The 23,967-nt window shown below is 56.1% G+C and overlaps 10 protein-coding genes across 10 annotated transcripts; 6 read left to right on the top strand and 4 right to left on the bottom strand.

The window, feature by feature from the left end:
• Nucleotides 1-1,522: 1,522 nt before the first annotated feature.
• On the top strand, nt 1,523-3,073 carry GMORB2_6458 (uncharacterized protein; the record flags this gene model as incomplete). Its single annotated transcript, XM_035468428.1, has 1 exon — nt 1,523-3,073. One exon carries the CDS (start codon nt 1,523-1,525, stop codon nt 3,071-3,073), a length of 1,551 nt encoding a protein of 516 aa, XP_035322409.1.
• Nucleotides 3,074-3,669: 596 nt separating this feature from the next.
• Nucleotides 3,670-4,233, bottom strand: GMORB2_6457 (uncharacterized protein; the record flags this gene model as incomplete). Its single annotated transcript, XM_035468427.1, has 2 exons — nt 3,670-3,923; nt 4,089-4,233. The coding sequence occupies 2 exons, from the start codon at nt 4,231-4,233 to the stop codon at nt 3,670-3,672; spliced, it is 399 nt and encodes a 132-aa protein (XP_035322408.1).
• Nucleotides 4,234-4,749: 516 nt separating this feature from the next.
• GMORB2_6456 (vacuolar protein sorting-associated protein 29) lies at nt 4,750-5,632 on the top strand (the record flags this gene model as incomplete). The annotated part of the gene is made up of 3 exons (XM_035468426.1): nt 4,750-4,818; nt 4,919-5,264; nt 5,514-5,632. The coding sequence occupies 3 exons, from the start codon at nt 4,750-4,752 to the stop codon at nt 5,630-5,632; spliced, it is 534 nt and encodes a 177-aa protein (XP_035322407.1).
• Nucleotides 5,633-6,180: 548 nt separating this feature from the next.
• On the bottom strand, nt 6,181-8,214 carry GMORB2_6455 (Shugoshin C terminus; the record flags this gene model as incomplete). The annotated part of the gene is made up of 3 exons (XM_035468425.1): nt 6,181-7,594; nt 7,659-8,088; nt 8,166-8,214. The coding sequence occupies 3 exons, from the start codon at nt 8,212-8,214 to the stop codon at nt 6,181-6,183; spliced, it is 1,893 nt and encodes a 630-aa protein (XP_035322406.1).
• Nucleotides 8,215-8,690: 476 nt separating this feature from the next.
• Nucleotides 8,691-9,255, top strand: GMORB2_6454 (DASH complex subunit DAD2; the record flags this gene model as incomplete). Its single annotated transcript, XM_035468424.1, has 3 exons — nt 8,691-8,904; nt 8,964-9,068; nt 9,098-9,255. 3 exons carry the CDS (start codon nt 8,691-8,693, stop codon nt 9,253-9,255), a joined length of 477 nt encoding a protein of 158 aa, XP_035322405.1.
• Nucleotides 9,256-10,176: 921 nt separating this feature from the next.
• Nucleotides 10,177-10,986, top strand: GMORB2_6453 (uncharacterized protein; the record flags this gene model as incomplete). Its single annotated transcript, XM_035468423.1, has 4 exons — nt 10,177-10,245; nt 10,510-10,600; nt 10,668-10,842; nt 10,965-10,986. The coding sequence occupies 4 exons, from the start codon at nt 10,177-10,179 to the stop codon at nt 10,984-10,986; spliced, it is 357 nt and encodes a 118-aa protein (XP_035322404.1).
• Nucleotides 10,987-11,044: 58 nt separating this feature from the next.
• Nucleotides 11,045-12,373, top strand: GMORB2_6452 (uncharacterized protein; the record flags this gene model as incomplete). The annotated part of the gene is made up of 1 exon (XM_035468422.1): nt 11,045-12,373. One exon carries the CDS (start codon nt 11,045-11,047, stop codon nt 12,371-12,373), a length of 1,329 nt encoding a protein of 442 aa, XP_035322403.1.
• A 772-nt stretch (nt 12,374-13,145) lies between these two features.
• On the top strand, nt 13,146-14,968 carry GMORB2_6451 (Carboxylesterase family; the record flags this gene model as incomplete). Its single annotated transcript, XM_035468421.1, has 2 exons — nt 13,146-13,793; nt 13,940-14,968. The coding sequence occupies 2 exons, from the start codon at nt 13,146-13,148 to the stop codon at nt 14,966-14,968; spliced, it is 1,677 nt and encodes a 558-aa protein (XP_035322402.1).
• Nucleotides 14,969-15,907: 939 nt separating this feature from the next.
• GMORB2_6450 (uncharacterized protein) lies at nt 15,908-17,212 on the bottom strand (the record flags this gene model as incomplete). The annotated part of the gene is made up of 1 exon (XM_035468420.1): nt 15,908-17,212. The coding sequence occupies one exon, from the start codon at nt 17,210-17,212 to the stop codon at nt 15,908-15,910; it is 1,305 nt and encodes a 434-aa protein (XP_035322401.1).
• A 3,189-nt stretch (nt 17,213-20,401) lies between these two features.
• GMORB2_6449 (uncharacterized protein) lies at nt 20,402-22,702 on the bottom strand (the record flags this gene model as incomplete). The annotated part of the gene is made up of 2 exons (XM_035468419.1): nt 20,402-20,651; nt 20,742-22,702. The coding sequence occupies 2 exons, from the start codon at nt 22,700-22,702 to the stop codon at nt 20,402-20,404; spliced, it is 2,211 nt and encodes a 736-aa protein (XP_035322400.1).
• Between the last annotated feature and the right edge of the window lie 1,265 nt (nt 22,703-23,967).

The following is a 23,967-nucleotide window of genomic DNA, read 5'->3' as shown; positions in this document are numbered from 1 at the left end:
CATACGAGGAATAACGTATAGTAATACATAGCACCACACACTGCCGACCCATCCGTACCACACCAATACGGACAGCAACTTCACAACCCACAGGGTACATCTGCAAACCACGGAACAATAGTAACCGTGTACTCGTGCCAGGATTCGATATGACAATCATCACCAACCTCAGCTGAACCGTCAGGCCTCGCTGGAAGTTTGCAAGCCACAAGAACAAGGAACGTTGGTGCGCCAGGGAGAAGCAAAATGTCCACCTTGCTCGACAGGCAAAATAGCAAACTGTAGCCTTCAATAATACTGGAACTCAAAACATGACATCCTACCGTGATGACACTGTACAAGCAGGTCGTAATAACAACGAAGACACGACGGTCCAGAGAGGAGGAAAAAAAAAAAGAGCCTAATATCCCCAAATTTATGGTGAAGAAAGGACTGTGATACTACGGAAGAGACGGTGGCGCCAATCACCCTTCCTTTCTTCTACTTCTTTCTTCTTCTTCTTTTCTATGACGCCTTGGTCAACTAGACAAGATTGTACTCGTATTTACGAGTATTGACATGTCGATCCCGTATAATGACAGGCCCCAAGACCGGGGAGGGGGCAGGGTCTCCACATCGGAGGCCGGGGGAAATTAGAAAGGGGGGAGACGGACTCAGGAGACGGACTAGAAGGAGAAGAGAGAGAGACCGAAAGAGAGAGAGAGACCGAGAGAAAGAGAGAGAGAGAGAGTGTGTGTATATGTGTGTATGTATGTGTATAGTATGTGTATAGTATGCGTATAGTATGTATATAGTATGTGTAGGTGGTCGGAAGAAGGCTAGGTTGCCTTGGCATGTCCCCTTTCTTTTATCAAAACACTGCAAAATTCTTCTTCCTCTTTTTTATTATTAATTCTCATCATAAAGGTCAATGCGATAATTGGGCGATCTTAATTAACTCCCCAAGGGTACAGATGAATATGATTATCCCGGGTCCCATGGTGTTTGCCTGCCCCTGCTCCTCCCCACCCATCCTCCTGCAAGTAAACCACCCAACTTCCTCCCGACTGCCGTGGTAATGTAAACGGACAGGTCATATCATATGATGACTTCATGGGAGGGGGGGGGGGAGAAGAGGGCACCTCGGGCGAATTACTACCCCTGAGCATCGTTTGCAAAGGGGTTAGGATTGGGGTGTGTGTGGGGGGGGGAGAGAAGGAGATTGTGTATGTGTGTGTGGTGGGTGTATGGGTGTGGGTTATACTCTCAGCGGTGACCCCGTTGAGCTGCTGGGATGGAAGAGAGAGGAGAGGGATGGTGAATATAAACGCGAGCATCGGACGACTTGGTTCCCATCTTCTCTTCCCTTTCCTCTCTCACCAGCATCAGCCTCACAGTCATTCCTTTCATTTGCCTTTTGCAAGCAAAGCTTTTACACTCTTTTACAAGCGCAAGATCAGTCACTCATTTATTTGATAATTTGCTTCTTACAATCGTAATTCAAAACCAACCCCATCTAATTCAGTTCTACGTCTTCTTCACAATGAAGGCTGTTGGTATCCTCTCCATGGCCACGGCCGCCTCGGCCGCTCCCCTCCTGGGTAATCTCCTCGCCACGGTTGAGGGTGTCGCCGGAAGCCTGCCCGTCGTCGGCGACCTCCTCACCGACCTCCCGGTCACCGACCTCGTCAGCGGTGTCATCAACCGTCTCCCCGTTGACGACCTCGTCGACGCTCTCCCCATCGAGGAGATCGTCAGCAACCTGCCCGTCGACCAGATCCTGGCCGCTCTGCCCATCCAGGACATCATCAGCACCCTCCCCCTCAAGCGCGACGTCGTCGACGCCGAGGTTGCCGCTGACATCAACCTGAAGCGCGATGTCACCGTCTCGGCCGACGTCGACGCCGAGGTTGACGGCCTGGCCCAGCTCTCCGTCGCCCTCGACAAGCTGTCCCTCTCCGACCTCCTGAGCGGCCTCACCTCGTCGCTCCCCGTCAGCAGCCTCGTCCAGGCCCTGCCCGCCGAGGACATCGTCAACGCCCTGCCCGTCCAGGACGTCATCAACCTGCTCCCCGTCAGCGGCATCGTCTCGCGCCTCCCCGTGAAGCGCGACGCCGCCAAGCGTGACGCCAGCACTGTCACCGAGACCCCCGTCGTCAGCGACCTGCTCGACCGCATCCCCACCTCCAAGCTCCTCCAGGCCGTCGTCGCCCTCCTCCCCGCCAAGGACATCGCCCAGCAGCTCCCCGTCTCCTCCATCGTCTCGCGCCTCCCCGCCGCTGACATCCTCGCCGCCCTCCCCGAGAGCGTCGTCTCCAAGCTGCCCAACGCCAAGCGCGACGTCGAGCAGGAGGAGTTCGCCACCACCCGCACCATCTCGTACGCCACCACCTCGACCTGGGCTACCACCTCGACCTGGGCCACCACCGCCACCGCCCTCGCCGGTGTCGCTACCGGTGGTGCCCCTGTTGCCAGTGCCGCCGCCAGTGCCGCTACCGGTGGCGTCCCCGTCGCCAGTGCCGCCGCCAGTGCCGCTACCGGTGGCGTCCCCGTCGCCAGCGCCGCCACCGGTGCCCTCCCCGTCGCCACCTCCGGCGCCGAGGTCGTCTCCAACATCCAGAGGACCATCACCCTCGTCAAGGTCTACACCGGCAAGATCAACTCTACCGTCACCCGCGTCCAGGACGGCACCATCACCAAGGAGGAGGGTCTCACAATCTCCATCAAGGTCCTCAAGGGCATCAAGATCGAGCTCGAGGCCCTCGTCGCCTCCGTCACCCTCGAGAACGGCACCCTGGTCATCAAGTCTGACCTCCTCGTCCAGATCGTCAGCCTCCTCCAGGTCCTGATCGTCGAGATCGTCGCCACCGTCAACAACCTGGTCGTCCTCATCGGCCTCCGCCTCCAGCTCGCCTCGCTGCTCCACGCCATCTTCGCTGTCGTCGCCAACCTCCTCGTCATCCTCAACGCCGTCCTGGTCGGCCTCATTCCCACCCTCCTCGAGGCCCTGAGCCCCGTCCTGGACGTCCTCATCAACGGCATCCTGGGCCCCATCCTGTCGCCCGTTGTCGGCCTTGCCCCCCTCAAGCTGTAAGCTTGCTTAGTTTCGGGACTCAAGGTTCAGATGTCTTTTGACTTGTGCGTGCGTGTTGTGGTTGCATATTAGAGAAGCGTCTTCTCTCTAATGGTTTAGCTCATGTCGGTTTTCTTACATGTTGGCATGATTATTTTTTGTTTATAATCTTTAAAAATTGGCGGTGGATTGTCCAGTGTGGCTTGAGGTCGTACTGGCCATGGTCCACGCAGATACTGTTCGATGGATATATTATCAGCAAATCAATGTTTTTCTCTCATGCTCTTTCTTCCCCTCCGTGCCTCCCTCGTCATTCCTATGATTCGTAGTGTTTAGCTGGTCTTCAGTCGTCCTCGCACTCCCTTGCACCGCTAGGTTAACCTCGCCCAACCCCTCGTCACCGTCCTTTTTAAACTTTCTTCCAAGGCAGTAATGCTAAGCTCGACAGTCCGCTCGCGTTGTCGTGCGAACCTGCGCGCGGCGTTGTCCAGTGCTTCTGGGTTCGGTAATATATATATATATACGTCCGGCCCCCTCAGACAGTCCACCCCGATCTCTAGGCGCATCGGTGATGTCCTCGAGCTCCTACACATGCCCTTCCTTGCACCTTGGAGATGCTATGAAGTGATGGCCGCGGTGCTCATCAGCTCCGGTCGCCGTCGAGCCACCCCACCGCGCATATGGGCCTCCTCGAGTTCCTGGCTGTTATACGGTAGCCCACCGCGGCCATCCGGCTTCTGGGGAGTTGCATCCTCGAGCGGACAGGACAGCACCGGGTCGGCCCTGACAGATGATGACCTGTCCGGGTGGCCATTGACGACAGCGTGCAGCAGGGCATTCAGCCCGTGGCCGATGGGTGTGCCTGCATCACCTAACGGGCTACTGATCACCCGAGTCATCATCAGTCAGCTCACCAGCTTCTTCCTTGGGCAGGATGCATCCGTCGACCTCGCGCACGGAATAGTACACGGGTGCTAGGGTGACGAAGACGGGTGGGTGGGGGACCGTAGATGATAATATAGCAGTGACGGCTCACCGAGGTTGTAGACGTCGTGCAAGGCGAGGTTGGGGTTCACGCCCCCAAGATTGTTGGCGAGACATGTGAAGACCTCGGGGCTGTTTCTTAGCAGGATGGATGTCTCTCTGCCCTCGGGCGAGACCCAGACTCCTCCTGTAGGCATTTCCGGTGGCTTGCCACAAGATGTTGATGCTGACGTTCTGGGGAGACTGCGTCTGCGGGCGAGGTTCAGGCTGTGTGGCGTACAGATGACGTGATGTCTACACTGTAGATAACGGAGATCAGGTATAGGATATCCCTACATTCGAGACCAAGAAATAAGAGGATTGTTCAAGATCAGTATGCAGGCAAAGAAAATCTTTCACCATGACTGCCGACAACTCAATGTGCGTCCCAAGTTGTGGTACCGCTATCGTTCATGGCCCCGGTATGACGATATGCGGAGGCTCATCTGGGGGTTGGGTGCTACGGGCTGTTACTACACTGCTGCTGCTTGTACTCCGCCCCGCCACAAGCGTAGCGCAAAGCCCGCCGGCTCCTGCTGTTCCCCCCCAAGCTTCCCCGATCCAATCCAACAAAGCCTCATCGCATCTTCCAGCCTCCCCTTCACCCAGACAGACACACATAACAATACCGCCAACCCCCCCCCAAGAACCGCACTCACTTCAATCTAGTTGCAATGGCGTTCCTCATCCTCGTAATCGGGGACATGTACATTCCCGACCGGGCGCTGGATATTCCCGCCAAGGTAAAGTGCCCGCCTTTGGAGAGAGTAACAGTAGCCGGGTTGGGGAGGACGGAGAGGGAATGGGGTAGGGCAAGTAGGCTGACTTCCGTTCACAAAACAGTTCAAGAAACTCCTCGCTCCCGGAAAAATCTCCCAGACCCTATGTCTGGGTAACCTGACTGACAAGCACACGTACGACTACCTCCGGTCCATCTCGCCGGACCTCAAGATCGTCAAGGGCCGTCATGACATCGAGGCCACGTCTCTTCCCGTCGCCCAGGTCGTCACCCACGGCGGCATGCGCGTCGGCTTTCTCGAGGGCTTCACCCTCGTCTCCCCCGAGCCCGACATCCTTCTCGCCGAGGCCAACCGTCTCGACGTAGACGTCCTCTGCTGGGGCGGCACCCACCGTTTCGACGCCTTCGAGTACATGGACAAGTTCTTTGTCAACCCGGGTAGTGCCACTGGTGCTTTCCACCCAGGTTGGGGTCTAGAGGCTGAGGATCCTACCCCTAGTTTCTGCCTCATGGATGTGAGTTGCTGCAGTTACTACTACCACTACTACTATTACCACTACTACTCTTCCTCTCCCTCCCTTCCCCTCTCTCGGTCCCCCAACGAGAGAGAGAGGGAGGGAGGGAGGGAGGGAGAGAGAGAGGGGGCCCTGTCCAATGCAGAACAAAACAAAACTGACATACACACACAATAGGTCCAAGGAATTTCCCTCACCCTGTACGTCTATCAATTGAAAAAGGACGACAATGGAAATGAAAACGTCGCCGTCGAAAAGGTCACCTACACAAAACCTGTCGAGCCCCAGCCCTCATCGTCATGACGTTTCCAGCTCACCACCATGATGCCATGAAACAAATCACAACGCTACCATACATACACACATCACTACGTCCAAGTCGATACCCCCTCCGCATCCCATCAAATTCACGACGCGACCTTACACAGCTTTATACTTGCCTGCCTACCTCAGCTCATCTTGTTCCTCAAAATAGGAAAACCAAATAATTATTGGTTAGACGCCGTTCCGGCAATGTATCCTATAATCGATGTGACAAGCAACTTCAAATATACTACTTGAAAAAGTCAGGAGTTTCCCCAAAAAAATGATGCATAAAAAAAAAAGAGAACGCTACGCCGCTATTCTTTCTTGGTATCGTGGGCATGAAAAGAGTAAAAACAACAAAAGCAATGTCTAACACGTCCTTAGGACGCTAAAGACAGGGGACTTTTTTTTTTTTTGGATGAAACCAATGTAAAGGAACTCCTCCCAGAACAAACATGTGCTCATTCTATATGGATTTTTCCGTCATGATAATCAAATAATGCCCCTCCCCCCCAAAAAAAAACCCCCAAAATAAAGGCCGTTTCTTACACCACCATACTCCTCCTTCGCGATGAAGATGGCTGGCTGGTTGGTACGACGCCGTCGTCACCCTCGAGGGCCGTGGAGAAGCGTCGTGACGACGACTTGCTCTGCCGGCCCGTGGCCTTTCTCCTGCCCTTCCCGACTTGTGGTGATGTCTTAAATTCGTACAGGTCCACGTCTGAGAGCCCGACGCTTTCTGTGCTCTCGTCCTGGAAAGAAGAGTCTGCAAGTGCCGGACATGGTCGCTTGCGCTTCTGCATCGCCGTTGCCTCCACATCAGTCTGGCTACCCTTCTTGGCGAGCGGACTGGCGGGGATGCTGCCAGGTTCAGGGCCTGACGGGGCTTCGGCTGCACCAGAGCTTGAGCCGGACTGACGCTTCGAGTTGGCCGAGTCGAGTGTCGTGAGGTCAAACTGACTCGAGCGCCGCGACCCTGTTACGGCGTCGACCAGGTCCTTTGTCGGCCTCCGCATCTTATCTCGTAGATTTGGCTCCGCGTAGCTAACGACGCCCCTGCTCCGTCTGCTTCCTCGCGATGTCTCGCCCTGGGAACTGATGTCGGCTGGGGGCGGGGTGTCTCCCCGAGAGGCCTCCTCGGCAGGATGCGCTGACTGCGGAGGGTTGGGGCAGACAAGGTCCGACTCTGCAAGCGGGGTGGGGACGCTCGCGCTGGTCGTAGGCGCCGGCGCCGGCTCGGGTACAATATCAACCACCTTCGGTGCCGCCGCCTTCCCCCTCGCCTTTTGCGCCAACTTGGTCTGGGTGACCTCGGCCTTGGCGGATGCCACCTCGTCTGTTGAGGTCATCCTTGCCTTCTTGGGTGATGAGACGTCGTCGTTGGTGCTCCTGGCCGAAAGGGGCTTCCGGTTGGTGCTGATTGCTGGTCGCTCCCCCTTCCTCATGCTGGAGAGCTCCTTCAGCGTTCGTCCCTCGGCCTGCTCGCGAACCGATGACTTCCCTGGTGCTAGCTGCGGGGGCTGGTTCTCATTCGACACCTTATGTGCGGGCTTGGTGTTGGTGGCATCGCCGCGAGCCGTGAATTTGCGCTTGACTCCGGCCTTGGTAGGAGACATGATTGTCATATCGGTCCCAGAAGGCTTCAAGAGTTCAGGCTCGACGGAATCGGGTGTGTTCTGGAGCTTCGGCGTGTTCTTTATCGGTCGGGACAGGATATCGGTTCGCCTCTTTTGGGGTGACGGCGATGTTTCGATCTGGTTGTCTGCTCTCGGGGAGGGCAGTGCCTCGGGCGGGTCCATCCTCTCCCTGGGGCCCGGCTCGAACTGTTTGGCAAGCGATGCTGGCGGCGAGTCAACTTTGATAGGGTCTTCTTCGATAAATTGCGACATGGGCGGCGGGCCCAGTTCGGCATCGTCATCGTAGTCCGCTTCGGATCGTAGAGCAAGAATTTGTTCAGGACTGCGTATTCGTCAGCATTTGGACGGTGTGCGTTGGGGGGGGGGGGGGATATAGCAGGTCATACTTTAGAGATTGGCGCGAGAACGACTTGTGTTCTGAGATGCTCCCGAGGTCCTCGATATCTCTCGCCACGTCTCGAAGTCTCCTCTGAGAGGGGCTGGGTCGGTTGTTGTTGAAGCTGATTGGCCTTTGTGAAGTTTTCTGGATGCCAGACGGGCGGCGTTTCGACGGGGGCTCCAACCCCAGACCGGCAATGAGCTCACCCCATTGTGAAAGTTGTGATTCTAGCTGGCTTTTTATGGCCAGGGCATGGTCTGCTATGCGACGCGACTCATTGTCATCGACTTGTTTTTCGAGATCAATGACCCGGCCACGGAGCTGGATATTTTCGGAGAGCATGCAGGCACACTCATTTTCTAACTCCCGGATTCGGAGAGCGCGCACATTATTCAACTTGGCGAGATCCCTATTCTGGCGAAGAAGCTTTCTGCGAACTGTATTTGGGAAGTCAGCAGGCAGGCCAGAAAGAGAAGATACCTGCAATATAAGACGGGTAGGGGGCCACACGCACGCGTTTCGAGACTGTCCGTAGACACCGGAGGCTCATTGAGCCTCGCCATATCTGACAACCACACGGCAAGACCAGGAGGGTGTCAGGCACGATACAGAAAAGCAGGATGTATGTACAGGTTTTTAAGGTTGTCGACGTGAAGCCTACGGCTCTGGGGAATTTGAAGCGCGTTGTCCAGGTACCACCTTGGCTGGTAGAGTGATGATCGCAGGCGTGACGTTCGACGGTCTGTAGGAGGTTGGAGAATCAATGGGGGGAAGCTGTTGTCGCGGTGTATTTACGTGAGGCCTGATGTGGTATAGCGCCAGAAAAAAATACCAACAAAACGGCCGTTGCCGGGGCGCCGCCTTGCTCTGTCACTTTACTGCGCCCCACCTACGCTGTAGTACTCACATAATTCACGTGAGCACCACCATCGGTACCTCCTACGTAACCCCCACCAAGATCATTAACGCGCCCGCGACGGCGGTCAAGCAGATCGAAGGAACGGTTCCCGTACCTGAATATCGATACAGAAACAGCAACATGTCGTCCTACCCGAAGCGTTCGTTCTCGTCGCACATCCGTGCCTCTACTGCTGCTGGCTCCTCGGCACAGTCGCCGGCATTGGTGGCACGCATCGAGGAGAAGAAGGCGGAACTGGAGCACTTGAAGGAGCTCCAGGAACTCAGCTCGGCAGTCGCAACGCAGATGGAGGCTCTTGAGCATAAGCTGTCGACGCTGTCTGATGGGACAGAAGGTGGGCATTTACAAGGCCACCCGCGCTTTCATGGCATATTGCTAACAGCCTCACTGCAGCCATTGCGGCAGTCGTGGGGAACTGGCACAATGTTCTTCGGGCAATCAATATGGCGTCGTGTAAGTTCCCATACGACCAATCCGACCACGGTTCCGAACAGAATGGTTGACTGATAGCTGCGGATGCGCTGTAGCGAAACTCACCAAAATCCCTGGCGAGCCCGAGGAGGAGCAAACCGAAGACAATGACGATTCGCTTCCCCAGACGTTGGTACGCATACCGACAGAGCATGCACCCGTCGTGCAAGCACAGGCCGACGCTGCCCAGGAGGACTCTATCATGAGCACATAAGCTGCCAGAACACGCCGGCGTAACAATCGATTTGGAAGCAACTGTCCACTCGATACAACAACCGAAACCTGCCAGATTCCAGCATCTCAGCGCACCAGAACTCCGCCCATCTTGATATATGCTACGCCGGATCATACCTGCCATATCTATACCGGCCACCATCATCTCCAACCGTGCCTGCTGCAACTGGTAGGAGCGGTACAGGACCGTGGGGCCCAATTTCGGGAATATTGCGACACGTGGCAAGTCAGGCTGGCCGTGTAGGACATTCTTATCGGGCCTATGCCAACACGAGCTGATAGTACAGCATTGATGGTCATCGTGAAGCTCTGGCCACAGTCGAACTTAACTACGGGACTTGCCGCAGTCTACATTACGAAGAGGGACAGGCGAAACAAAAGGCAGTCGTGGTCCTCACGACCCGCGTGTCTTAGTCATCCAGACAGAGCCCCCTATTGGTCGAAACCAGGCTTGTGCTGTGTTGTTTGGACGCGTGGAGCGCGACGCAAAGAGGAAGGCACAATTCATGTATGTATCTACCCGCAGGCATAGAAACAGCTTAATGCCATGCAGTAGCTCTGAGGAGGGGAGGAAGGCACAACCGCTATTTACATTGTTACCAGGTAGCCGTGATTGACTATGTTGACTCTGATATATTCACCCCGCTTCCGCCCTGCCCTCTCTCATCATTGTACAGCATCGTCATTGACAGAAACACTTCGTACACATCCCTCTCCATTAGTAGTCTCATAAAACAAACACCCCGGCTCTTCCCCTTGCGGAGCTTCAAATCACACGGTCTCGACTGTACGCGTCCCCGCTTTCTCAGGAACTATACCTCCCCTGTCGATCGTCGAAATTACTACCCTTGCTGTGTCTATGAGTCCCAAGGGTCTTAACCGAGAGATGGACGAATTACGGATGACGCCTCGCGCCAGGCGGGCCCAAAAAGCCGCCGACTTCGATATTTTTGAAGATAAGATTCACTCAGTATTAAGTCTCGGACATCCCCCTGATTTTACATCATCCTTTGGCGACAACGACGACGACGACGACGACGACGACAGGACGCTGGTCTTGAACGAGCTGACAGGCGACTTACAAACACGCCGGTGCAGAAGGACGGTTTCCAAGAGGCAACAACAACAACAACAACGGGAGGGTTCGCCTGAGCCAACCAGCAGTGATATCCGCATTCCTCGGCGTCGCCCTCCTATGAGCCCCAGAACTTTGGCATCGCTAAGGCCTCCCCAGCAAGAGTCCTCATCCGATTGGCTTGAATGGGACTGCAAGCCCAGCCCGGCTGTTACCTCAATTCCTAGAAGTCCTGCAGGGGGACCCTCGAGTCAGTTTCCCACCCTTTCTCGCACCCAAATCACATCGCTGACGTTGCCTCCCCTCTCGCCGAGCAGCCTACGATACCACCGAAAGCGACCCCCTTATTATCCCTAACCCCGATCTCTCCCTTATACGGGGTCAAGTTGAGAGGCACCTGGCAGGTCAGTTTGAATGGATCGTCACGTATTCCGGACCAGGTTCATCGGAGGACAACAACGACAACAACAACGTTGGCAGCACCGAGGACAGGTGTGGGAAGACATCTGAGCCTCTCACATTCGGCTGTAACCTTCTCCGAAGATACGAATCGACGAGCCACCTGTTTGCAGACGAAGGAGAACATCAGGAGGCTGACAAATATGCTCTCCTAGCCACTCCGTTGAAGCAGAATAACGCTTCCTTGATTCCCATTACGAGAAAGCCTAATAATAACTCCAAGGATTCAATGGCCATGGCTGCGTCCCAATACTTGGCGCCTGGAATAACAGGTGACAAGAACGTGGAGGTGGTTGAGGTGGTTGAGCAGGCGGTCTCCCCGTCGCTCAGCCAATATAGTGACCAGGGCGGGGGGGTTCATGGCCAGCTGGGAGGACTACCCACCCCCCCTCGTATTGAAGACTCCCTGGCAGAACTGGACAAGCTCGAAGATGATTTAGAGGCCGTCGGCTTCGTCACAAGATCGGGCCGGACGGAGCGGAGGAAAACCGTCGACGACACTCCCCTGGCTTCCGATGGCTCCCGGTCTGGTAGGAAGGGCCCGAAGCCAGCCCAGGCGATGACCACAGCCACCTGGTCTGCTACCACATCTACCAGGACGACCGCAAAGCCCGGACCCGCTCCAGGGCGAACCAGCCAAGGGCCAATGCGCGGAGCCGGGGCCGCCGGTGCGCATAACCCTGCAGATAGGACGCCCGCCGACCCTTCCATTGCTCGGACCAGGTCCGTGAGGGACACACCAGAGTCCAGAGCCACGGTGAAGTCGACAAAGCCCCTGACTGTACCGAAGTTTGAGCTCCCCGGGGAGGCGATCGCGCGACGACTGAAGGAACAGCGTGAAGCGCGCCAGGCTCAACAGGCCGAGGCTCAAAGAGCTCAGGCTGCCCCTCCTACAAGGACTAGATCCACCAAGCCCTTGACGAGGCCAACTTTTGAACTGCCTGGAGAGGCGATTTCCCGTCGTAAGAGGGAAGAGCGAGAGGCCAAACTCAAGGCCCAGGAAGAAGAGGAGCGTAAAAGACGCGAGTTCAAAGCTAGACCTATCAGGAACAGCTTGACACCGGGGTCGTTGCCTCGCGAAACAGTTACTAGCCGTGCCCGAACCAGCAAATTTTCTTCGGAAGAAAGCCCAAAGGACCAGGAGCCAAGGCGGGACACAAAATGGCTTTCGCCAGCCAACGCAACGGGCCGCCTACCAGCCACGGGCTCCGGAACCAACAGCAGACCGCAGCTTCGAGGGAGAAACTCGATGGCCACATTGGGTGAAATCGCTAGCAGGACACCATCGGCATCGACAGGCATCAGCGATAAGAGGAGCTCGGTTTCGGCTGAAGATGCTGCGCAGATGAGAGCACGAGGCAAGGAGATTTATGCTCGTGACAACAGCATCACAATGGATCGCGAGAGGGAGAGGCGGGAGAGAGAGGCGCTGGCTAGAACAGCTCGTGAAGAAGCGGCGGAACGCAGCAGGGCAGCGAGCCGAGAGTGGGCTGAGAAGAAGCGACAGCGGGACAAGGCACTGGCCGAGTCATTGCGGGCGAGAGAATCGCTTCAGACAAGGTGAAGAGGGGACTGAGAGCCCTCATCGCAAGCCCCTTGATTTCTCGGGCTTTCATCCCTTGTACCTCTTCTTTGTCGCATTCTAAAGGCTGTCTGGAGCGCCATCGCGTTCAGGCGTCAGTAGGTGAATACCGGGCTGGGAATTCGAGTTTTTCTTTTTTTTTTTTGAGGTTTTTTTTTCAAGGTCGCGCCGTTCCCACCAAGGATGAACAGTGTTGGCTGGATGGTGTTTACTTTCGGGATTGGAGTTTTTGTTATCGTGTTCGCCTTGCTACTCGTGCCCATGGCCGCACTCTGCTTTGTTGGATCAGAGGTTCCTGTCGTCTGCGTTGCATCAGTGATGTTTTGCATTGTTACCATAGCCTGTTTTATTTACATTATTAGTTGATTGCTTCCATAACTTTACTCGTATCGCATCGTAAGTTGAGAGAAACAACTTGTGTATCGTTCCTCTAGTTAACAAGTCACAAGAGGAAGAAGATGGTGTGTCGTGTTGCCGGATTCGGTAGTGGCGGTGACGCGCGCGACAAGGTTGCCCCGCCTACTGGTAAGCGGGCATACAAGAGGGAGAGCATAAGCTTCCACCCGATAAATTTTATTTTTCCATTCAATTTCAACATGTCACGTTCCCATTGACATGATTCTGAAACGTCTTCTCTCGGACTCGACTGGTTGATTGGTAAGACGAAGAGAAGAAGAGCTGATGGCAGATGGGACAGATATTGGACATTTGCATCACCACGACCAAGAAGAAGGAGGAGGAGACGGCCGCCGCCATGGTATCAACGAAGGAAGCACACCCGGCAGTGACGGTGGCGGTGAGAGGGAGCACGAGGCCGATCGTCGGGAGGACCCAAGCCGCGAGCGCGGGCTACCCGAAGTCCCTGGATCTGTTCCACGGGATCCGATATGCTCGGGCCCCGCTGTGGGAGAAGAGCCAGCCCGTTCGGCTGGGGGAGCCGGTGTCTCCCACGGCCCGGGGGGGTGACGGTAACGGTGCCGGGGAGTATGATGACTTGTGTGTCTACATCACCAGGCCTAGTAGGAATGCCGAGTCAGAAGAGGAGAGGAGGGGAGGAGGAGGGAAGATGCCTGTCGTCGTCTTCTTTCACGGCGGGGCGTTCAACTTTGGACATGCTCTCGATTCAGACCTGAAGTCCTTTGTGGCCAGGAGTCGGAGGGATATCATCAGTGTCAGCGTCGGGTATAGGCTTGGTCCGGTCGGGTTCGGGCCTGGGAGGGATGAGAGACGTGAGGGGTCAGAGAGCGAGGAGTCAATATCCGAGGGTGGTGGCGAGCGAAACGAGGAGACAGGATTAGGAAAGCTGAATCTCGGACTTGATGATCAGATGGTTGGACTAGAGTGGGTGAGGCAGTGGATTGGAGCTTTCGGCGGTGATGGAGAGGATATCACGGTCATGGGAGTGAGTGCCGGGGCACACTCGGTGAGTTTTCTTCTTTCTTCTTTTTTTTTTCTTTCCGTCTTCTTCTTTTTGTTCTTCTCATCGTCATTCGTTGACCTTGGCAGATGAGTCAAGAAAGACTGTGGACACCGTACTGACACCACCAGATCGGCCACCACATGCTCCGACAGCCGTCGCAGCGCATCTTCCGCCGCGTGATCCTGGAATCGGGCTCGCCAACGGCCCGGTCCGTGCTGTCGGCGCGGCACCCGCGGACGGCACGGCAGTACCAGGAATTCCGCGAACGCGTGCGTGCCCTGGGCGGCGTGAACCGCAGCAACATCACCCGCGCTGGAGACGCCGTCTGGGCTCAAGGGGAGAGGTCTCTCCAATGGCCGTTCCAACCCGTCGTCGACGACGACCACCATGACAGCTCCGACTCCGACGCCGACGCCGACTCCATGATCCCCGACACCCCGCTCCACCTGTGGGATCGTCCGGGATTCGTACCGCCCCCGATACTGACGGGATTCTGCTCGCACGAGGGCATAACCTTCATCCCGCCTGACGTGACGGCGACGCTGAGAGAGTTCTTCGGCGCGCTCATCCCGGGACTGGACCTCGACGCCCTGGACGGTCTGTACCCGCCCGGCATGTATCCCAGCGAGAGGCTGCGCATCGTCGACGCCTACTCCCACCACGCGTACATCTGCCCGGCGTTCCACACGGCGCACAAGGCGTCCCTGCTGGGCCGTCGTCGCCCCCACCCGGTGTACCTGTACGAGTTCGCCGCGCCCAACACGCCAAACGGGTTCGTGTCCCACTGCGCCCACGGTCCGGTCCTGCGTCCGCCCGGCGGCGTGCCCCTCGGTCCGGGCCTGGCCGACGTGGGGCGCGAGATGATGGCGCGGTGGGAGCGGTTCATACTCTCCGGTGACGGGGACGGGGACGGGGACGGCACCGTGGGCCGCGACGACGTGTGGCCGACGTTCAAGACGCCGTTCGCAGAGGACGGCCGCGACGGCGGTGACGAGACCGCCGGCCTGCTGCTGGTGTTTGGTCAGGGGAACGATGAGGCTAGAGGCGGTACGAGTCCCGGCGTGCCTGTGCGGACCAGACGGATGACGGGTCGGGAGATGGACGTCTGCCGATTCTGGTGGGACAATATGCCTCTCAGCCAGGGCATGGGACGTTGAGGTACGAGGGAGGAGGGGTCAGTCACCTGTGTCGTCCGGGGCACGTATAATGATGCATGTATGTTTCTTGGGGGTATCAGCAGCCGTCTCCTTGTTCTTGGGATTCGCAGTCGGTTCTTTCGGTTACACTTTTTTTTTTTTTGGGGGGGGGGGGGGGGGTTTCTAATCTAATTTCGCTGTACCATCTCTCCTCCTCTTACTCTACATGTCGGCACCTGTCTTCTGCCATTCGGACATGGCTTGCTTCTTCTATACTAGCATGTGCTTTTACTATTATAACCTATAACCTACGCCTCACCCACTCTCCACGACACCTTGTGCAACAACCCCCCCCCATCCCCTTCTCGCATCTCATCTACCATATCTTGTTCATCATGTTCATCATCCTGCCTAGTCGAGTCATCAACGTGGACGCATGGAGCAATCATAGAGAAAGGATACGATAGAAACCACTGTAATAATTGTATACAAGAAAGATGAGAAGAAATACATGGAAGGCTGATTGATATTCAAAATCAAAATAGAGATAAATAAGAAATTCATTCCTCCAGATATACCCACACATTTTTTTCTTCTTCATTGTTTCCTCCCATCCAGAGAAAACAAGGACCATTATGAAACTAAAATAAGAGTAAAAGAACAGAGTAAATAGAAGATATATATATATATATATATATGAGTTAATTCAGGAGTTAAAAAAGGAAAAGGTAAAAGCCCAAGCTATGCGAACCATTTCGTATTATTTCTCAGAAACGCCAGAGAAAAGGAAATCATACAAGTCCGAAGGAGAATTTTTGTTGTTTGTTGAGTGAGGTAGAGACGGGTATCTTGTTCGGTATCGATGTGGAGAGAGAGAGAGAGAGAGAGAGAGAGAGCAAAAGGTGGACAAATGGAAAGAGAGAGGGATTGTGTGGAGCAAGGCAAAGAACAAGAAGAGGATCAGAAATTCTGCGAGATACCCGCACTCTGCTGGGGATAGTGAGCGGGATTCTCGATGCGCGTGTTCCTCCTGGCCGGATTGTCCCTAATAACCGGCTGGCTAGGCAGCTCGTGGGGTTGAGGCGGGTAGCCCCCGGCGGCCGTGCTCCCGGAGCTGGTGTGCTGGTGGCCGTGGGCTTGGGAGGCGTCGTAGAAGGGGCCGTTGGCGTACGACGCGGCCGTGCCGTCCGAGTTATCCGACTGGTTGGCGGCGCTGTACGACGAGGAAGCGTTGGAGGCGCCGCGGTTGACGCCGCCGGCTCCGGCCGCGGCCGAGGCGGAGCGGTTGTTGGCGGCAGAGGGGCCCATGGCGCCCAGGATCTCGCCGTCCGAGTAGGGGGTGTAGTGGGTGTTGCCGCCGTTGCCGTTCTCGTCGAGGGAGGCATGACCCTGCTTGGGCGACGCGGGGTCGGAGTAGGTGAGACCGCCTCCGGACATGGTGGTCGAGGCCTTGCGACCCATGGAGCCGGCGCCGCCGGCGAGGGTGGTGGTGCCCCAGCCGCGGTAGCCGCCGGCCGACGAGTCCTCGCGCATCTCGTTGGCCGCGCCGGCGTTGGGGTTGTACGAGTAGTCCTCCACCTCCTTGCGGCGCTCCTCCTCCTCGGCGGCGAGGCGGGCCTTGCGCTTCTTCCACCAGAACAGGCCGACGATGGCGAGGATGACGAGGGCGCCGATGGGCACGGCCACGCCGATGGCGATCTTGGAGCCGCTGGTCAGGCCGCCCGACGAGTCCTTGGACCCGGGGCTGATGGGCGTCGGGTCGACGGTGGACCCGGTCGACGAGGCGGCCGAGGCGGCCGATGAGGCCTCGCGCGTCGTGGTGATGACGACGACGCTGGTGGCCGTGCTGTCCGCCTGGGTGGTGGTGAAGACGTCGGTGGTGGACGACGGCCTGGCCACCGTCGACGTAGCGTCGTCTGTGGTGGTGGAGTCTTCGGTCGTCGACGACGGCTCGGTGGCTATCGAGGTGGGATCCTCGGTGGTCGAGGTGGCGGGGTCCGTCGTCGATGTCGGCACCTCCGTCGTCGACGTCGGCTGCTCGGTGGTCGGGTCTGTGGATGTGGGCTGGTCCGTCGTCGCGACGTCTGTGGTCGACGTGGCAGCGTCGTCCGTGGTGGTGGTGGTGGTGGGCTGGTCCGTCGTTATCGCGGCACCGTCCGTCGTCGTCGTCGTCGGGTCCGTCGACGTCTCGCCTGCCGTGCTGCCAGGCAGCGTGACGGTGGGAGCCGTCGAGGTGGCGGGCGACTCTCCCGGGGTGGAAGCCATGACAGCGTCGGCGGTCAGCTGCGTCTTTTCTTGCTTCTCCTTTTTCTTCTTTCTGTGTACCGTGTGCACCGTCACCTCTCTCTGTAGGTTGGAGGTCGTCAGTAGGAGCACAGCGACGCGCGCGGTGGAGAGTGTGTGTGTGGGACAGAGGAGGAGATTACCTTGTCACACAAAGGAGGAAGAAGAATAGACGGAAAGGTTTGACGAAAAAAGTCTCCCCGGGACGAGAGAGAGAGGAGAGGGCCTTTCCGCAAGCCGTCGTTGTTGGATGCAAAACGGTTGTTTGAGCTATTTGGGAGGTGGCGTGAAGGGGAACAAGGGAAGAAAAAAATAAGAGTGAGAGAGAGAGGGAGAGAGAGAGAGAGGGAGAGAGGAAGTGTGAAGGTGGTCGGTAACTGGAACGGGCCTGTTTGGGGCGTTTGGTGCTTGGGTTTGGGCGTCAAGTGCTGGGGTGAGTGCTGGAGACCAGCTGAGCTTGGGGAACTATTACTGTACCCGGCCTGTACCTGTGGGCGGGTACGTACGAGAGTAATACTCCGTAGACTACCCGTAGTCAGCCCACCAGCAGTGGTGGTCCGGTGGATGGAGGCCCGGCAAGTTTATTAGCAGGCTTAGCAGGTTTAGCAGGCTTAGCAGGTTTATTAGCAGGCTTATTAGCAGGTCTAGCAGGTATTGTATTCGCTGTACGGAGTCTTACTCGTATTGCCTATTACTGGAGTGCTACACCCCCCTCCCAATCGTGCTCCATACTCTGGCCTCCACGGACCACAGGTACTGCATCTCTAGTAGTAGGCTCATTTCCCCCGGACACTTCCGATCCATTCGCTGGTAGGTTCGCTATTATTTACGACGAGTAAGTAGTGCTCGTTCTCCTGCTTGTTCGTCGGTCTGCTTGTAGCTTCCCGCGTGTTGCTCTGCCTGTTGCTCTGCCTGTTGCCCTGCATGTCTGATTACACCTGTGGGTGCAGCCGGGGCTCTGGTTTTGCCCTGACGCTGTCTCATGTTCTTGTCAGAAACATCAATGGGAAGAGAGGAGGCTCGTTGGTCAGGGCCAATCCCAATCATTTGCCTCTTTACGAACATGCACATCCGACTCGTACACGCTTACCTGGAATGGATCCGACCCGCCACGGGGGAGTACGGGTATATGTACTCCTCTCTCTCTCTCTCTCTCTCTCTCTCTCTCTCTCTCTCTCTCCCCCTCTGTGTGTGTGTGTGTGCGTGTGCGTGTGCGGAGTACACATATACGAGTACTGTTATCTCCTGTTTCTCGTATTCTTACGACCAGCTGTATACCGCTGTATATGTACCAATACTAACTAGTTGAGATCCGACAATCGGTCGTTTTGCCATTTGACGCCATTCGATAGATTGGTCCACTCTATTTGATTAGCCGCTGTAGTCAGCGCCTTGGTAGGCACCAGCAAGTCAGTATTATTACTACATGTACTATCACCACTACCACTACCGCTACTGCTACATAATATATTATACTTTACAAGCCCCCGTACGGAGCAATTGTTTTTTTTTCCTTTGTATGACGGCCGCGGGAGTTTCAGTGTGTGTGTGTGTGTGTGTGTGTGTGTGTGTGCGTGTGCTGCTGCTGGCCTCCTATTATCTATTAATAATACTACATACGGAGTAGTAGTAGTAGTAGTAGTAGTAGTAAATTGCTGGTCAAGCCTCGTATGGCGCTCACTCATATGGCCCACGGGACAGTCCATTAGCCACATACCAGTCATCATCGTGGCTGTGCAGACCGCGTATGTATGCATCTGTGTGCGTCTCCAACAGAGCCCTATCTGGGTCATATCCCTCACCCAGGCACAGACGAAGAACAGAAGATTGCAAAGAACGGGAAACAAGGAAGAAGAAAAGTGAAGAAAAGGTGAAGATAATAAATGTAAATGAGAATAAAATAAATAGAATAAAATAAAAACAAAACAAGGCACCGCCAATGGGCAGTTCGCCTCTACGTATACTCCATAGACTTTGAATCAAACAGAAATAGACGTCAGCCAATTGTTCTGTTCAAGATACGAACAATGGCATACGCGATGGCCCATGTGACGACTAGTAGCAGGTAATATCACAGTAGCACTGACTAGGTACGAGCAATGCTGGACAGTGATGGTGTTATATGTGTACATGTAGGATTATGTGCATAATGTACATGGAGTAATTATGCATATATGTACAGAGTATTCTGTATTATACGTGCACCATCTACGAGTATGCAACAACACAGTACTCTCATATCTCACCGTACAGGCATAATTCGATCCTGACACCGGATGACGATCCCGTTTCTCACAAAATCACTCATCATCCCTCATCATCCACTCCTGCTCAGATCACTGATGCTCCTGGAGTATTATCATAGGTAGAATGCCAATTGATCAGATCAGCTCAGAGGCCACATCGCAATAAACAAACAAGAGCAAAAACAAACAAAAAAAAAACAAAAAACAAACAAGAGAAAGGCGCGTCGCATTCCCGTCTTCAAACTAGCCTTTTAGTGCCCTTAGACATGCAGTAGCATTCCATTAGACCAAAGTCTCTTGTTAAAAACAATACCAAGTCCCTAACCGGGCCCTCCCCCCACCAACACACACAACTTTGCTCACGACGATACATGTACAGCAGACGCTAGAGAGGATAGCAATCTGAATCCATGTCTGTCGAGACTTCTCCTTCTAAATTATCTGTGTGCAGAACCACCGAGGGAGAGAGAACTGTTCAAAAGACATGTATGCGTCATCCTCTTCTCAAATTGGGGCCAACTTGCACCAGAAAGAGACAAGAGAATCTCGCCGAGAGAACAGACAAGATACACGTTTGAAAGAGACAGGGAAATACACACACACACACACACACACACACACACGTGTCATATATCCAAATAATTACTCCCTTAGAATAGAAAAAAAATTGAACAAGAGGGGAAGACGGCCATGTGCTGGTTAACAAGACGAAGAGGCCACGACATAGTAAAAAAGAACAAAAAAAAAGAACAAAAAAAGACCTTTCCCAGAAAAAGATAATTTTTTAAACAATGCTATGCCTGTGCAATTATAAGATCAAGAAACGAATTCGACTGCTACCTTCTTGATTTCACTCCAGAGACGCTGACGATGAGAGAAACAAAACAAAACCCCCATTCCTCTTTCCGAGTCAGGAGAGAGAGAACTACTGTCCCATCCTCATGCCCCATTGAGGCTTCAACTCTGCCGACATGGCCTGAGGAGTGAAGACGGCGTCGCCCGGAAGACGGCTGACGCGTCCGGCTCCATTGCGAACGGCGCTCTGGGCAGCTGCCGATATGGCACTCCTGTTGCTCCTGATGCTGCCCGCGTCGCTGGCGTTGTCGGCGTTCCCGAACTTCTTGGGAGGGAGGAAGTCGAGTCCGGTAAAGGTTGATGACTTGCGCATCATGTGACTATTTTCCTGTCAGCTGAGGGAACTCCATGTCCGCCGCTTCATTTCCTTCAACGGTCAATCTAGCAAGGGGGGGGGAGGGGGGACGTACGGGCTGGGAAGGGCATTAAGTTCGTCATAGGTCGTAACGAGGGGAGATGCGGCCGGCACCGAGGGAGAGTACGGTCGCCTCTCACCCATAGGGCTCTGGGAACGTCCGCCAGCCCTGTTACCAAACGACTCGGGAGGAGCAAAGTCGGTGGCGTTGAAGATGGCAAACGAGTCATCGCCGAGCTTGGACGGCGTCGGCAGAGTGCTGAGCGGAGCCGGAGGCGGCATCATCTTCTTGGGAGCGGCACGGCCGGGCCTGGCGGACGCCGACGAGTCCGGACGAGGTCCGAGGGACGACGCAGCGCGGCCGCCAAACGAGGAACCCGCGCGGGGGCGCATGCCGCTCATCGAGCCGTGGGGTCCGTGAGGACCGCCGGGTCCGCCGGGGCCACGAGGTCCGGGTCCGCGGGGTCCAGGTCCGGGGGGTCCGCGGCGGTTGGTGGGGGGAGGCGTCATGGCACGGCGGTGGACCGGCTGGGCGCCGGGCATGACGAAGGCGTTGCTGTCTGGGTCGAAGTAGGTGGCGTCGCCGAGGTACTGCTGGTCGTAGTCCTCGTAGTACTGGGCGCCGCCGGCAGCGTACTCGGACGGCACGCTGGGCATGGGAGGGGCCTGGGCGGTGGTGTCCTCGAAATACTCCTTGTAAAAGGAACGGATACGGTTGGCCCTGTACTCGGGGTCCTCGGAGTCCGTCACGTCGCTGGGGGGCAGCGGCCTCAAGCCGACCGAGATCCTCCTGTTGTCCTTCTGAGGGACACCGAGACCCTCGGTCTGACGGGCAGCGGGCTCTTCCGCAGCGGCGCCAAAGTTTGGCCCGTCGTAGTGCTCGCTCGCGTGGACCTGAGGCGAAGCGAAGGCCTGGCCGCCATCCTTGGACGAGTGGTTGTCCGACACGGCCTGACCGGGCAGGGGCTGGCCGTGGTTGCCGTGGGAGAAGGTCAGGTCGTCCATGTCAGGTGCCGAGTGCGGCAGGTCCAGGCCAAGGCCCAGTCCGCTAGGGGCCCTGTCCCGGGGCCCATCTCCGGCCTGGGCGACACCGATGCTGCCCTGGTCCATCTCGGGAAGGTTGACCTGGGGAGGAGCGCTGGGCACCCTGTCGACGGGGCTCTTGGGCATGGCGGCGGGAGGCTCCTGGACGTACGGCATATTGGCACCGGCATAGGCGGGGGCCTCGTCGGGGTAGGAGATGGCGCCGAGCTCGGGAATCACAGACTTCGCAGGAGACGATTCAAGCTCGGGAGTGCCAGAGGCTTGGTAGGCGGGGGCAGGCATGCTGGGCGGAGGTGTGGCAAAGGGATCCCTCCTGTCGTTCTTCTCGTTGGGGTAGGGAGACACGTCGCCGTTGTTGGAGGGAGGAGGCCTGGGGAAAGAGCCCTGGCGGCCGCGCGGGCCTGACCGGCCGGTCATGACCGAGGCACGCTTGCTGGAGCCGCCAAAGATGGAGGGGTCCCTGTTGAAGGATCGGATGGAGCCGCTCTCGCTGTTGACGATGCGGTAGGGGTCGTACTCGTGGCCTCGGGTCAGGGTGTGGACCGAGTCGTGGGAGCCCTGGACGTTGGGGGGCAGGAGGTAGGGCGATTCGAGGTTCATGTCCATGGAGAGCTGGCTGGTCTTGTGGGTGGGCTTCTCGCCGTTGATGAGCATGTTGGGACGTGTCTTGTTCTTCTTGCCAACGGGTATGGCCGACTCGTCGATTCCGAAGTCGAGGTCGCGGTGCAGATCGGCCGAATCTTCCAACCTCTGCCTCTTGACATTCCTCCGATGCAGATAGAAGAGGACGACGACGGCGACCGCACAGGGGAGCGAGACGCCGAGGGCAATAGCCAGGGTGGAGGAGCCGACCGTGCTGCTGGGCTTCTCATCGGTGATGCCAGCCCTAGCGACAATGGAGGCAACATGGCGGAGGTCTAGCCCCCGGTGCAGACCCGGCGACTCTTCGCTGGAAGGCTGAATGGCAACCATGATTTCTGTCCCTCTTCCTTTTCGCTGATGATGCGACTTCTATCGGTGGCGGCGCGAAAGCAGCAGCGTTTCCTCCTTGTGCAGTAAAAGTTCCGTTGTTGTGTTTAGAGACCGAAAACAAGTGAGCAAGGCGTAGCCATGGAATTCAAAAATGCGATGTATGCAACTCTCAGAAACAGCAGGAGCATAGAAGAAGGCAGGCATGGACGTTATCGCGAGCCTTGTCGAATCGTATGGACCAAGAATGGGAAAGATGGAGAGACAGAGCCACGGAAAGTTCGGTTTGGTCTGACAGTCTAAGTCGAGTGAGGGATGTTCTTCTTGAGATGGGACGATATGAAGCCGTGGAAGATGACGAGATAAATGAACGACTTTCGGTTGTGCCTATACACATACACACAATACGCGCAGGGATGGTGACGATTTGCAAAGGAGTGGGAGAGAGTAAGTAGAGGTCGAGACAGAAGCAGAACAACCGACAACTTGATAGATAAAAGAGTGTGGCAGAGGCCTGTACTGGCAGGAACCTCTGAAAGGAAAACGAAGGACGAAACCACAAGGCAAACGCAAAGGCCCTCGACGTCGGTTCAAAGGAAGGTCAGAAGCCGGCGGAGTGGTGGAAAAGAAGAAAGGAAGGAAGGACAGGAAGAGGAGGCTACGGAGTACAAGAAAGAGAGAAAGAGAGAGAGAGAGAGATACGAAATAGAGAGGGAGGGATGATGAAAAAGAGTGGGGAAACTCAGCGTCAGACGCGGTTGGGATTGGATGTGGTCACCGTTCTAGGGGCCGGGGGTAATGCAGGTACGTATCTACGACGTCGGACCTCTCGCTCTCTCTCTCTCTCGCTCTCTCTCTATCTATCCGTTTAGTACGGAGCGGTACGTACCCGTCCTCTAATTTATTATTACTGGGAGTGCGAGAAGAAGGTGAAGAGCAGAGGGCAGCGTCTCGAGATTGATGACTTGTGGGTCTCTGTCCCTTCTGCGCGCCCCCTCCCCCCCTTGGGCTTGGGAGAGACTATTTATTATCTGTTGCACTTGCATGTAATCCCAGCGGACCGAGCAGGAAGGAAAAAAAACAAAGAGGAGGCAGAGGCAGGCGGAGAGGAGAGGGCCTGAGGGGAGGGCCGGAGAGTGGACAGAGCCTTGCATGAGGACTGTGTTTTATCGCGTGGGTAATACCTGAGAAGGGGCGAGGGGGGTGAGATGGGATGGGGCTCATGGGGGAGGACGAGAGGCGGGAGGGAGGCAGGAGGAGTGCGAGCA

Source organism: Geosmithia morbida (genome assembly GCF_012550715.1).
Source record: "Geosmithia morbida isolate 1262 chromosome Unknown scaffold_5, whole genome shotgun sequence".
In the NCBI taxonomy this organism is placed as follows: Eukaryota; Fungi; Ascomycota; class Sordariomycetes; order Hypocreales; family Bionectriaceae; genus Geosmithia; species Geosmithia morbida.
Note: the sequence above shows the minus strand (reverse complement) of the source record. Positions and strands in the feature narration are given on the sequence as shown.